We start from the raw sequence: 10,889 nt of genomic DNA, 5'->3' as shown, positions 1-10,889 counted from the left end.
TCAATTCTCAGGGCAGGGAAACTGGTGTAGGTGAGAAAATAACAATTATCAGCTATTTGAAGTTGTCGAGATGTCTTCCTTCACCTAGGAAACTGCATGACCGGCTGTGAGCAGACGATGGAGCTCCAAATTATTGTAAGTGTGCCACAACAGCTAAGCAGTGTGCTGTATGGCATTTAATTGTAGGCGGCTTGGTATGAATATAAGTGAAAATAGCTGTCATAGTTTAAGGAACTACTAGAAGACTCGATCTGAGGTTGAGGTTACGGTGATGAAGTTCCCGAGGTCTTGATGCTGTCCTTCCAGCTCGGATAAACAACATACTTTCAGCTACGTCACTGTTTCTCGTTCGGCCCGATCAATGACTAGAATTGAGTGCAGTCCATAACGCAATACTGTACAGCTTTAAACACCTCTTATATGGCTGGTCCCATGGAGAATGAATGGATGGCTCTGCTATTGCACACTGAGCCCGGATGTGTGCCACGGAGGCCCCAGGCGCAAGGTAAGAGTTCTATACTGTGTCCGAGTAGTCTGACAATCTATGCTTATCTCGGATAATTCCACGGCCGAAGATTCAACCTAAGTCCATTCCTCTCCAGCCGAGCTAGTGGGAAGTTCTGAGGTGGCAGTCATCGTGGACGAAACAACTAGCGAACCCTCGTCAGATCGACAACCCCGACATCTGACTTGGAGCTACCGGAAAGAGTCGAAGAGAGGCAATGCTGACATGAAAGCTGTGTGAAGACAAGGCGGAAGCAGTCGGATGGGAATAATGGTAAAGGAACTTTGCAGCGAGGTTCTAGGACAGCAGTAACAAAATCAAGTTCACTCACAGAGTGATCGCCTATAGTCTATATTTACACATTGATGCTGCCAGCATGGGTCTACCATGAGCCATCCGTTGTCGACCTTTACCACATTTTCCTCCTAATATCACGCTTCACGCATGATCTGAGAACCGCTGCACTTGACTGGCAGCACCACGAGCCCGCCTAGCTTCCGCAGCCGGCCTCGCACTGGCAAATGTGTCAGCTCATTGTTTAGAATCTTCTTTGGCACGTGAAGAACTTACTGGTGATCCGCAGCCAGATCCTGATTCACAACCGCCCGAGCCAGAGCCCGCAGAGCCGCAGTCAGAACCAGAGCCACATCCTGATCCCGATCCCGCTCCTGTTCCTGCACCTGGTGCTACGACTGGGCCTGATCCAAAGTCGAAATTGAAGCCACAGTCAGAGCCAGAGCCACATCCGGCACCCGAACCAAAATCGGGGGGTGCGATTGGGATATTCCCTGACCCTGAGCCACAGTCTGAGCCAGACTCACATCCTCCTGACCCAGACCCGGCTCCAGGTACTACGACTGTACCTGATCCAAAGCCAAAGTCAAAGTCAAAACCACACTCACAGCCAGAGGGGCATCCAGCGCCTACTCCAAAGTCTGGGACTGGGACTGAACCAAAGCCTCCACCGGAGCCTGCTCCAGAACCTTCACCGGATCCTGTTCCGGAGCCTCCCCCAGAGCCTGAGTTGCAGTCCGACCCTGAACCACATTCGGTGTCTGATCCTGATCCTGGAGTAGGGCTCGTGCCAGATCTTGTGTCTGGGACTGGGACTGGGACTGGGACTGAGCCCGACCCTCCACCAGAGCCTGCTCCAGAGCCTTCTCCAGAACCTTCTCCAGAGCCCTCCCCGGAGCCTGAACCAGAACCGGGTGCTTCACCTGAGCCTGAGTTACAATCCGAGCCCGAGCCACATTCAGTATCTGATCCCGAACCTGGGGTAGGGCTGGAGCCAGAATCAGGTGCTGAGCCCTCGCCAGATCCTGACCCTCCACCAGAGCCCTCACCAGAGCCAGAGCCTGTGTCTGGAACTGGGACTGGAACAGATCCTGAATCACAATCTGAGCCCGACCCGCACTCAGTATCTGATCCCGAGCCGGGGGTAGGACCTGAGTTAGATCCTTCACCGGAGCCCGAGCCTTCGCCAGAGCCTGCGCCGGAATCAGATCCTTCTCCAGAGCCTGTGTCCGGGACTGGGACTGGGGAGGAGCCCGAGTCACAGTCTGAGCCTGCGCCGCATCCGGTACCTGATCCTGGCACTGGGGCGGGGCTCGAGCCAGAACCTCCACCTCCACCTTCACCTTCACCTTCACCAGAGTCAGAATCTGGGACTGGGACTGGGCCAGATCTCGACTCACAGTCAGAGCCTGAGCCACACTCAGGGCTTGATCCAGAGCCGTCAGATCCTGAGCCAGAGCCTTCACCAGATCCTGACCCTTCACCTGAACCGGAGCCCTGACCAGAGCCAGAGCCCGAGCCAGATCCTGAACCTGAGCCGGAACCTTGACCGGAGCCAGAACCAGTTCCGGAACCAGAACCTTCACCAGATCCAGATCCTGAACCTGAACCCTGACCGGAACCAGATCCTGAGCCTTCACCATACCCAGACCCAGATCCTGATCCTGATCCTGATCCTTGACCAGAGCCCGAACCTTGGCCAGAACCTGAGCCGGATCCTACTCCAGAACCTGAACCTTCACCAGAGCCGGAGCCACAATCCGAGCCTGCACCACATTCGGTGTTTGATCCTGAGTCACAACCAGGCCAAAAACCAGAGCCACAGCGGGCGTATAATCCATCTCTCTTGCTGACGCTCTCGTCACTATCAGAAGAGGAAGACTCATCAATCCCGACTGTAATCGACGCAGAGCCGCTGCTGAGGTGTCCCTCGGTGGCCATAATCATGTACTCAAACGAGCCAAGCTCCAGGCCGGCACGAGCCCAAGCATCAAAATGGTTTCCCGTGGTGATTGTTCCATTGACGTGCTTTTCACGTCGGACAGACCAGTACTGCTTGACGGTCTGCTCCGAAGACGACACGTTATTCCGGCTACTGACATAGATGTCGTATGTGCCGTTATCGCTGGTAACTTCGCCCTTCTTTTCCTTGTCGGTAGAGGGATCATTGTTGCCAAAAGACTCCACCACGTAGTACTCAACGAGGGGCGAGGTAGTCCATCCATAAAGGGCAAGATAACTATTGCCGTTAGGGCTATAGGTGCCCGAGTATTTCACATTTCTACTCCTCTTAGTTACAGTTGAACAAAGAAAGGGAAAAGAGACCAATAACTTACTTGCGACCGCCAGGGTTCCATCCCTTGCCACCAATAAAGTTGGCTCCGTTTGACCATTCAATCGAGTATGAGCCTCCATCAAAACTAGTGAAGTTGACATCCCGTCCACTATCAGTCCACCAATAGTGGTAGGATCTATAGACCCGTTAGCAAGCTTGCTGCATTATAGCTTCACTGGAGTGGCCTACTTCTCTTGAGTGGCGGTGCTGCTTGGAGTTGCGGATCTCGGAGATTTCAGCACTCCAACCGGAGCCGACAGAGCTCCGGCCACAAGGCTCAACCCTGTGAAGAGAGAAAAGAAAGAAACCATGATAAAAAAGAAAGGAGCGACAACTGAAGAAACGAATGATGATACTGAAAAAGGAGAGGAATGAATGATTGTTGTCAAAAGCTTGCAACAGGACGAAGATCCCTTTACATACTAACCAAAGAACATAAATTCGTTTAACAAAAGAGTCAACCCTATTGAGATAACTCTCTTGACTAAGCATTGGGTCCATCGACAGCAGCGATCAGACTAGGGGAGAGGAAACAAGCCTGAAACAACAACCACATGTTTATGCCCGTGGCTTTGGATCGGGCCACTACCAAGTAAGGATCGATTCCACTAATTTTCCGCCCGTAAACCGACGTCCTTTTCGTTCCCGAAAAGCCAATGCTGTTTGCATGGGGAATTAATGATTGAATTAATGGCTGGTAATTGCGGTGGCTCAGGCGAGTAATGGGCCGATGAGCTGGTGAGGCTGAGTCGGAAGAAAACAGTCTCGCCTGGATAAAGGCCATGGAGGAGCATGCGATTCGGGAAAAAATCTTATGATTGATATACGAGAAATCGGTAGAATGTGCTCGCCATCAAGCAACCCAAGCACGAGGCGATAGAGATTGGCCGACAACTCTCCCTTCTTGTTTCAGCTCCAGCAAACTCTCAAACCCCTATGCATTTACCAGGTCAAGTTTGAGTTTTGACCCTCAGTCACGAAAATGGGAGACTGAAGCCATAACGCACCCAGCCTGGAATCAGTGGTGGCATGATCACCAGATGACCATCATCAGGCAGTTCAACTCAGATTGTGCAAAAGAGGGAGACATGACACGTGGCGTGACAATGCTGCCATAAGGGAGAACCTCTTTTACACAGATGATCAAATAAATGGCATTGCCCAGTTCCTGATGTCGAGGTCCTTCAATCCAAGGCAGCCCATAGCGGAATGGGCAGCACATCTAGTTGCCGAGGAGCCTGGAAGAGAATCTAGGCTGATGAAGCGAGCACTACGGTGATTAATGAATGAATTTGGGCTTTGACTCGTAACGAAGATATTAGTAATCTGCTGTCAGTGCCCCGGGCTCATCGTTGTAACCACCTACCTCAGCCAGATGCAACTCTTCGTGCTCACATCTGCTCTCTTGAAACCTGTTTGGCTGTTCGCCTGGATTTGCATCAAACTACCGAGAAAGTAAATAGAGGAAATTCAGTTCATTCTAGGTTAGCGACATGTGCTTGTTGAAACCGTATTGCTCGGAACACTTCTTCGAGGCGGTATCGAACCATCCGGCGAGCCTTAAATCTTAAGTTGACTGATTTTTCCGAGGCTATGCAGCTCATCGAGACGTTTCATTCTGCTGGAGTTCGCGGTGGCAGCCTTGAAACTGTTCACAGGTTGACAACGTTCCATGTTGGTAAATGGGCAGGTAGGCATCTACCCTGGTCGATTTCTTGAGAGTCGTTCCACTAAGGAGAGTATTTAAAGCTTCAGAGATTAGAGAGATATCTCGTCCAATACATATTGACTGAATTCTTCGACGCTCATCGAATCCAGTCAATGGCTCGTGAGCCTCATGCGAAGTTGACATGTACCTTCCAAGCGAAGAGGGGCTACAGGCTGGTCTAAGACTCGAAACTCGAAACCTCGCTGGTCGGATACCAATTCACTGGGCAGCCGCGTTAGACGTGGTCGATATGGGTCTTGATGAAATTTCCATATATCAACAAGACACCTGATGCGTGATGAGGGCGTTTAAGTATAAGAAGCGTAGCAAGTTTGTCTTGTATACGATATAACACTCTCCCTATTATTAAGCATCTAGATATCTTCCTTGAACTTGTACTGATATCCGGGGTGCGTTTTGCGTACATGTGAGTCTCCTGGACTCCCATACAGGTTCTCCTTTGCTGTACCTTGAGGGACGGGATAGTCCTTGCCAAGCCACCCACGCTTTTCCAACTCCGGAACCAAATACTCGATGACATCTTCCCAGGCACCAGGTACGACGATGTGACCGATGTTGAAACCATCGACATCAGCCTCAGTGATCCATCGCTCCATCTCATCCGCAACGGTGGCACCACTCCCGATCTTGTAAGGGCCACTGCCACCCAGGGATTGATATTCTGCCAGGATACGCGGGGTCCAGCGGTCAAAGCCAGCTGGACGCGCTAGGAGTCTATTGCGTTGCTTCACTGTCAACTCTTTCATGAGTGGATGCTCGGGGTCGGTAGGGAACTCTTCATCCCAGGGGAACTTGGAGACGTCGATGCCCGAGGTGCTACCAAGCAGAGCGAGGCCACCTTCGCCTAAAGCATACTGGCGGTACCGCTCGTACTTCTCCTGGGCCTCTTGGTCGGTGGCACCCAGAATGGGCGTAAATTGCACAAAGAACTTCAGGTCGTATGGATTGCGGCTGTTCTCTCGAGCCTTTTGGCGAGTTTGCTCGATACTCTTGGCAACCAAGGCCGGACTTGCGCCACCACAAAAGATACACTCGGCGTGCTTCGCGGCGAAGGAAGAGCCAGCGGGTGACATACCGGCCTGGAAGAGCACAGGTGTGCGCTGCGGGCTCGGGTCCACCTGGTGTGCACTTGAAGACTTGTAGAATTTGCCTTGATGCTCGATCTTGCGTACTTTGGTTGGGTCAGTGTAGGTGTGCGTGGATGGATCCTTGACCACAGCGCCGTCTGCCCAGGAACCCTCCCAGAGTCTGGGACTGTTAGAATCGGCCACTTCGAGGAGGAGAAAAACGTACTTGTATACCAAGCTGAGATATTCCTCGGCCATTTCGTACCGAGTGTCGTGCTCAGGTAGTTGGTCCAGGCCGTGTGCCCGAGCCGCAGTGTCGCTCCATGAGGTGACGATGTTCTGGGGCGGGAGTGTTAGTACGTGTATGCAATTGAAATTTTGTAATCAAGTATTGTCGGCATACCCAAGCAATTCTTCCGTTGGTCAGGTGGTCCAGCGTCGAAAAGCGTTTCGCCAAGCTGAAAGGGGGCTCAAACGTAGTAGAAGCAGTTACTCCAAAGGCCAGGGTGTCTGTCACTGCGGCCATGGCAGAGATGACCTGGGGAGAGTCAGCCACTAATATTCGCCCAACTTGACTGGTAGATTACGCTGAATGGATCGTATAACGGCCATTGGGATGCCGCCCTGATGGCTGGGGCATGGCTTCCCTTGCAAATGTCGTGCGAGCCGTAGTTGTCGGCTGGATCATGGTCAGCTCTATACATCTGGATGAGGGTGCCAGGGCTCAGGGATAACTGAATGCTGGGCTAGGAGAGTACTCCTTGTGGTTCTACAGAGCGCTCACACTTACCGAGGAAGAGAGCGTTGAACTTTCCCCTTTCCAAGAGCTTGGCTAGCTCAATCCAGTATGGGAGGCGGTTCTTCTGAGAACTCTTATCCTCAGGATTCTGCCATTGTCCAATACTACGCTCGGCAAGGTGGTGAGCGACATGATCTGAACTAGGGCTAAGGATGGGAGGTAAACCTAATGTGACCGACGCCGTTCATATCGAAAGCGTTGAGCAAGATACGCTTCTGCTTTCCTTCGAGTGTATATCCATACTTACGCTCCAGTTGAACCTTGCCCTCCAACAGGTCCTTTGAGAGTGGCTCCGCTGGCCCTCCTTGGATGAAGTTGTGAGGGAGCTTGCTGGCCATGGTGAGCGGCAAAAAAGGCAGAATAAAGGATGTGACGGTGCTCTAGAATCTTTTTTCCACCTCAAGGCCTCTCTATCCATGGAAGGGATGCTTTTATCACATTTAAAAGTGTGAATACGGATGTAATGATCAGAAAAGTCCGATATCGCTCGACTTACATCCAGAAACATTGTGCCACACCATTTGGTGTTGATGTCGTGATCCGGCCTGTGATGGCATATGCTTAACCCCCATCCCCTGCTGCTTTAGCGACCCCGCTCTTATCTATCTATGCCACGCGAGAGCTAAGCGTTTTGACGGAAGAAAAGCTGGCAATGCTACTTGATGTCTTGCGCGAGTTGTCACATTTCGTGTCACGCCATCATGGATTTAACGGACAGAAACGGGTTTTGTTCGGAAATGTTCGACCTGGGCCTCCTTCGAGGGGTCCAATAGCAGTAGATTAGGTGGTCTAGTTACCTTATTCTGGGCTCAACCCGCTGGGTCTGTCTAGAGCATCACGGTTTTGTCGGGTACCCTTTTCCGATGGTCTCGGCTTGGAGTGGGCTAGCTGGGATGGCTGTCAAGGCCGAAAAGGCTGGACTAGACAATACGCTGGACAATACACCGTATTCTACGTGTCAATGACTACACACATACTGCCATGTCGGTCTTGGTCTGGGTATTTCAACACAAACATGATTCTATTGAATGTACAGGTGAATGATTGCCTCTTCTCATAGGTCTAGAGTCCATGATTCCTGAAATGTGGCGAGATCTATCTTCCCAATCTCTGTCAGATAGCTAGTCAACCTCAGCGGATCTCTATCTGGCCCAGATTCTTTCTCCACTGTCCCGTCACCAAAATACTCGAATCTGTTCCGAGTTGCCCCCGGTCTGGCTTCAAACGTAAAGTCCTCCCATCGAGGATCTCGTAGTATGCCAGCGCGATGGTGATATGACCCAGGCCAAGCGATGAGAAGCCTTGATGGCCCAGTTTCACTTTTGAACCAACTCTTGCATGAGTCGCCTGTCACAGAATTCTCGAAGAACCCCCCAACCACGTCATTAAACTCTTGGGCCGCCTCCTCTTTCGCATCTAGTGCCGCGTAAGACTGTGACTGGATTTTTCGAACCGCCTTGGCGATGAACACAGCCGAGGTCTCAATGTGTAGAGGCACGGAGCCTCCACGTGCGTTCCCTTGAGCCTGCAGTACAAAGAAATAGTTCGGACACCCAGCGGCCATGATGCCAAGATAGGTTTCCGGGTAGCCGATTTCACCATCAGGGGACCACTTCTCTCGGAGGTCGATTCCAGCTTTTCCAATGACAGGAAATAGTGTCGTAAAGCTCGGCTCGAAGCCTGTAGCCAAGATTACGACATCAACCTCATGGTGAGCTCCATCAGCTGTCTGGACGCCTGTCGGCGTGAGCTGTGTGATACCCTCAGTGATGTAGTCCACTTTCGGGCTGTGCAGTGTTTCGAGATACCCTGGGGCTGGCGTGAGTCGTTTACAGCCAGGCGCGTAGTCCGGCAGTAGACGCTGAAGCCATTCCTCATCGCCGCCAAGACGCTCACGCATGGTTTCGATGATACGCTCTCGGAGGGCTGCATTCTCCTTGCTCCCCAGCTTGTCAGCGCCCTTGATGGTGCGCGTCTGGAACCTCATCTCAAACTCTCTGCGGTGTTCGACGTATGCAACTGGATCCTCTTGGAACGTGGCCCGCTGTTCAGGGGAATAGGTAGGGCCGCCTGGCGCGTCACCAGTCGCTTCGTGAATACCTTGGATGAAAGTAGGCGACACCCACGTCTTGCTTCGGACAAAGTTGACAATCTTTCTGACCCTGGGGGCAATGTTTGGGATGAGCTGGGCGGCTGACGCGCCTGCACCGACAACAGCAACCGTCTTGTCGGTTAGATCCAAATCCGCAGGCCAACGGGCAGTATGAACCACAGGGCCTTTGTAGGCGTCGAGATGCGGAATGTTAGGAACCTTGGGCTTGCTGATACGGCCCTGGCAGTTCACAAGGAACTCAGCTGTATCGACCGAAACGTCGCCAGTTCGGAGGTTACGAACCTCGACTGCCCACTGGGAAGCGCTCGTCAGCCACGTCGCTCGTACGACCTCATGCTGGAGTTTGAAGTTCTCCTCAAGCCCATGGTTCCTGACGATGCCTTCGTAATACTGCTGAATTTCACTGCCTTTTGGGTAATACTCGGACCATTGCGTGTTTGGCTCGAGTGTAAGCTCTGCAACTCACATCAGCTTAGGTCAATCTTGTGTGAGAAGAGAGTCTACTGACGATACGCATGAGATGGCACATCGCAACGAACCCCTGGATACACGTTCGCAGCCCAGGTTCCCCCCTATTATTTCAAGTCAACATCATTAAATGACAGATACCCCGGGCTCACACACAATCCTTTCTAGACGATCATACACCACGATGGTCGCGTTGGGAACTTTGTGGGAGAGGAGAACAGCCTGCGCAACCCCACCAATACCAGCGCCGACGATGATGATCTTGGAGATAGAAGGTCAGTCATGGATTGGGTTGACATTTGCTTGCAGAGGGAAGAACAACAAACCTTGACCGGTCTATGCGGATTCCATGGCTCGTCTTTTGGATAGTATCGCGACTCGGCGCGTTTTCCCTCACCAGTCTCAACCGACTTGTTGAGGATCGGAAAGTCGTCTACAATTAAGCCCATGCTTGCCACTGAACTGAAGATCTTCATCTGTCTAGCAATGTCACAAGCGCTCCATAGTAGACCGGGTAACTTAAAGACTACGTCTAGTAGGGAGCATTCTCGACATCAGAGCACATGTCGTGATCTAGACAAATCTCCCGTCATTCAATTTGTCAGGACCGATATCGCTACGAGGGCCAGGTTCGGGTGCATGATCGCGACGCCAAGTGATGATCCCATGATCCCTGAAGAGACGAACAAGATAAGGAGCGTCGCTGTGGGCATGGGAATGCTCGCTTCGAGGATTCCCCGCAACGGTGTTGTTGTTGACTACCAATAGTGAGCTAGCTACCCATGGATAATCGATTGGTATCATAACGTTACAGAGCGCTTAGGTTAGCCAAATCAAGTATTGAAAACCGTGACTGAGAGTCTTGCTCTTCACAAAGGACGGCACCACCTAACACGACCGTTTAATCACGCATAGGAAATGTGGTGGGACCTCTGGCCAATGTTAGGGCGTACCTGTTGAGCATTCAGTGCAATAGATGGTTCAAAGACGTGATAGCAGATATGATATTTGTATCTAGATCAGAGTACGTCGAGGTAGGTCTGAATTATCTCAAGATGGAGTTGGTAGGGAAAGAGTTGGTAGACAGGTGATACGTGAACCATGGCTATTCTACAACGAAATCAAAGGACATATACGGAGTATGCAGTCAGAAAAAAGTACGAGCACAGATTACAACTTCGCCGGATATTAGATGGACGCAACCTAACTGAACTTCTCCACAGTTGGTCTTCCCCATCGAGTGATGTGATGGAATGACGCTGTGGTTTGCCCAGGTCGCGATCGCTCTTTTCCAGTTTTCCTTAGCGACCCAATCCCCTGGTTCCTTAGTTCGCTCTCCCTGTAGAAAGACGCTGACGCTATCTGACGCCATATCCCCCAGTGAGTTGCATGTTGTCGCCAAGACGAATAAGCGACCACTGCAGGATCCAACGGAGCTTAGTCTGGCATATCCGGCGCATTACACCGCCCACGGGGAGAACTAGGAGGCAAGGGCACAGGCATCGGATTGAGGATAGCAGAAGGGACGGTGGTCGCCATTAAACACACTTGGTCTCCAAATACTATATAAACATTCCTC

General features: G+C 51.6%; 3 protein-coding genes across 3 annotated transcripts; all 3 read right to left on the bottom strand.

Annotated features, from left to right (window-relative positions):
- Positions 1 to 1,428: 1,428 nt before the first annotated feature.
- LRP88_14648 (glycoside hydrolase family 11 protein) lies at positions 1,429 to 3,445 on the bottom strand (the record flags this gene model as incomplete). Its single annotated transcript, XM_083250986.1, has 4 exons — positions 1,429 to 2,505; positions 2,696 to 3,080; positions 3,136 to 3,270; positions 3,324 to 3,445. 4 exons carry the CDS (start codon positions 3,443 to 3,445, stop codon positions 1,429 to 1,431), a joined length of 1,719 nt encoding a protein of 572 aa, XP_083093386.1.
- A 1,771-nt stretch (positions 3,446 to 5,216) lies between these two features.
- On the bottom strand, positions 5,217 to 7,067 carry LRP88_14647 (uncharacterized protein; the record flags this gene model as incomplete). Its single annotated transcript, XM_083250985.1, has 6 exons — positions 5,217 to 6,101; positions 6,153 to 6,269; positions 6,334 to 6,468; positions 6,520 to 6,626; positions 6,721 to 6,833; positions 6,895 to 7,067. 6 exons carry the CDS (start codon positions 7,065 to 7,067, stop codon positions 5,217 to 5,219), a joined length of 1,530 nt encoding a protein of 509 aa, XP_083093385.1.
- A 716-nt stretch (positions 7,068 to 7,783) lies between these two features.
- On the bottom strand, positions 7,784 to 9,759 carry LRP88_14646 (flavin-containing monooxygenase; the record flags this gene model as incomplete). Its single annotated transcript, XM_083250984.1, has 5 exons — positions 7,784 to 9,297; positions 9,351 to 9,414; positions 9,465 to 9,470; positions 9,530 to 9,571; positions 9,637 to 9,759. 5 exons carry the CDS (start codon positions 9,757 to 9,759, stop codon positions 7,784 to 7,786), a joined length of 1,749 nt encoding a protein of 582 aa, XP_083093384.1.
- Positions 9,760 to 10,889: the final 1,130 nt, after the last annotated feature.

The sequence above is a fragment of the Fusarium phalaenopsidis genome (assembly GCF_050370095.1).
Source record: "Fusarium phalaenopsidis strain FUZ10S chromosome Unknown contig_32372, whole genome shotgun sequence".
Taxonomy (NCBI): domain Eukaryota; kingdom Fungi; phylum Ascomycota; class Sordariomycetes; order Hypocreales; family Nectriaceae; genus Fusarium; species Fusarium phalaenopsidis.
This window is presented reverse-complemented; position numbering and strand designations above follow the sequence as displayed.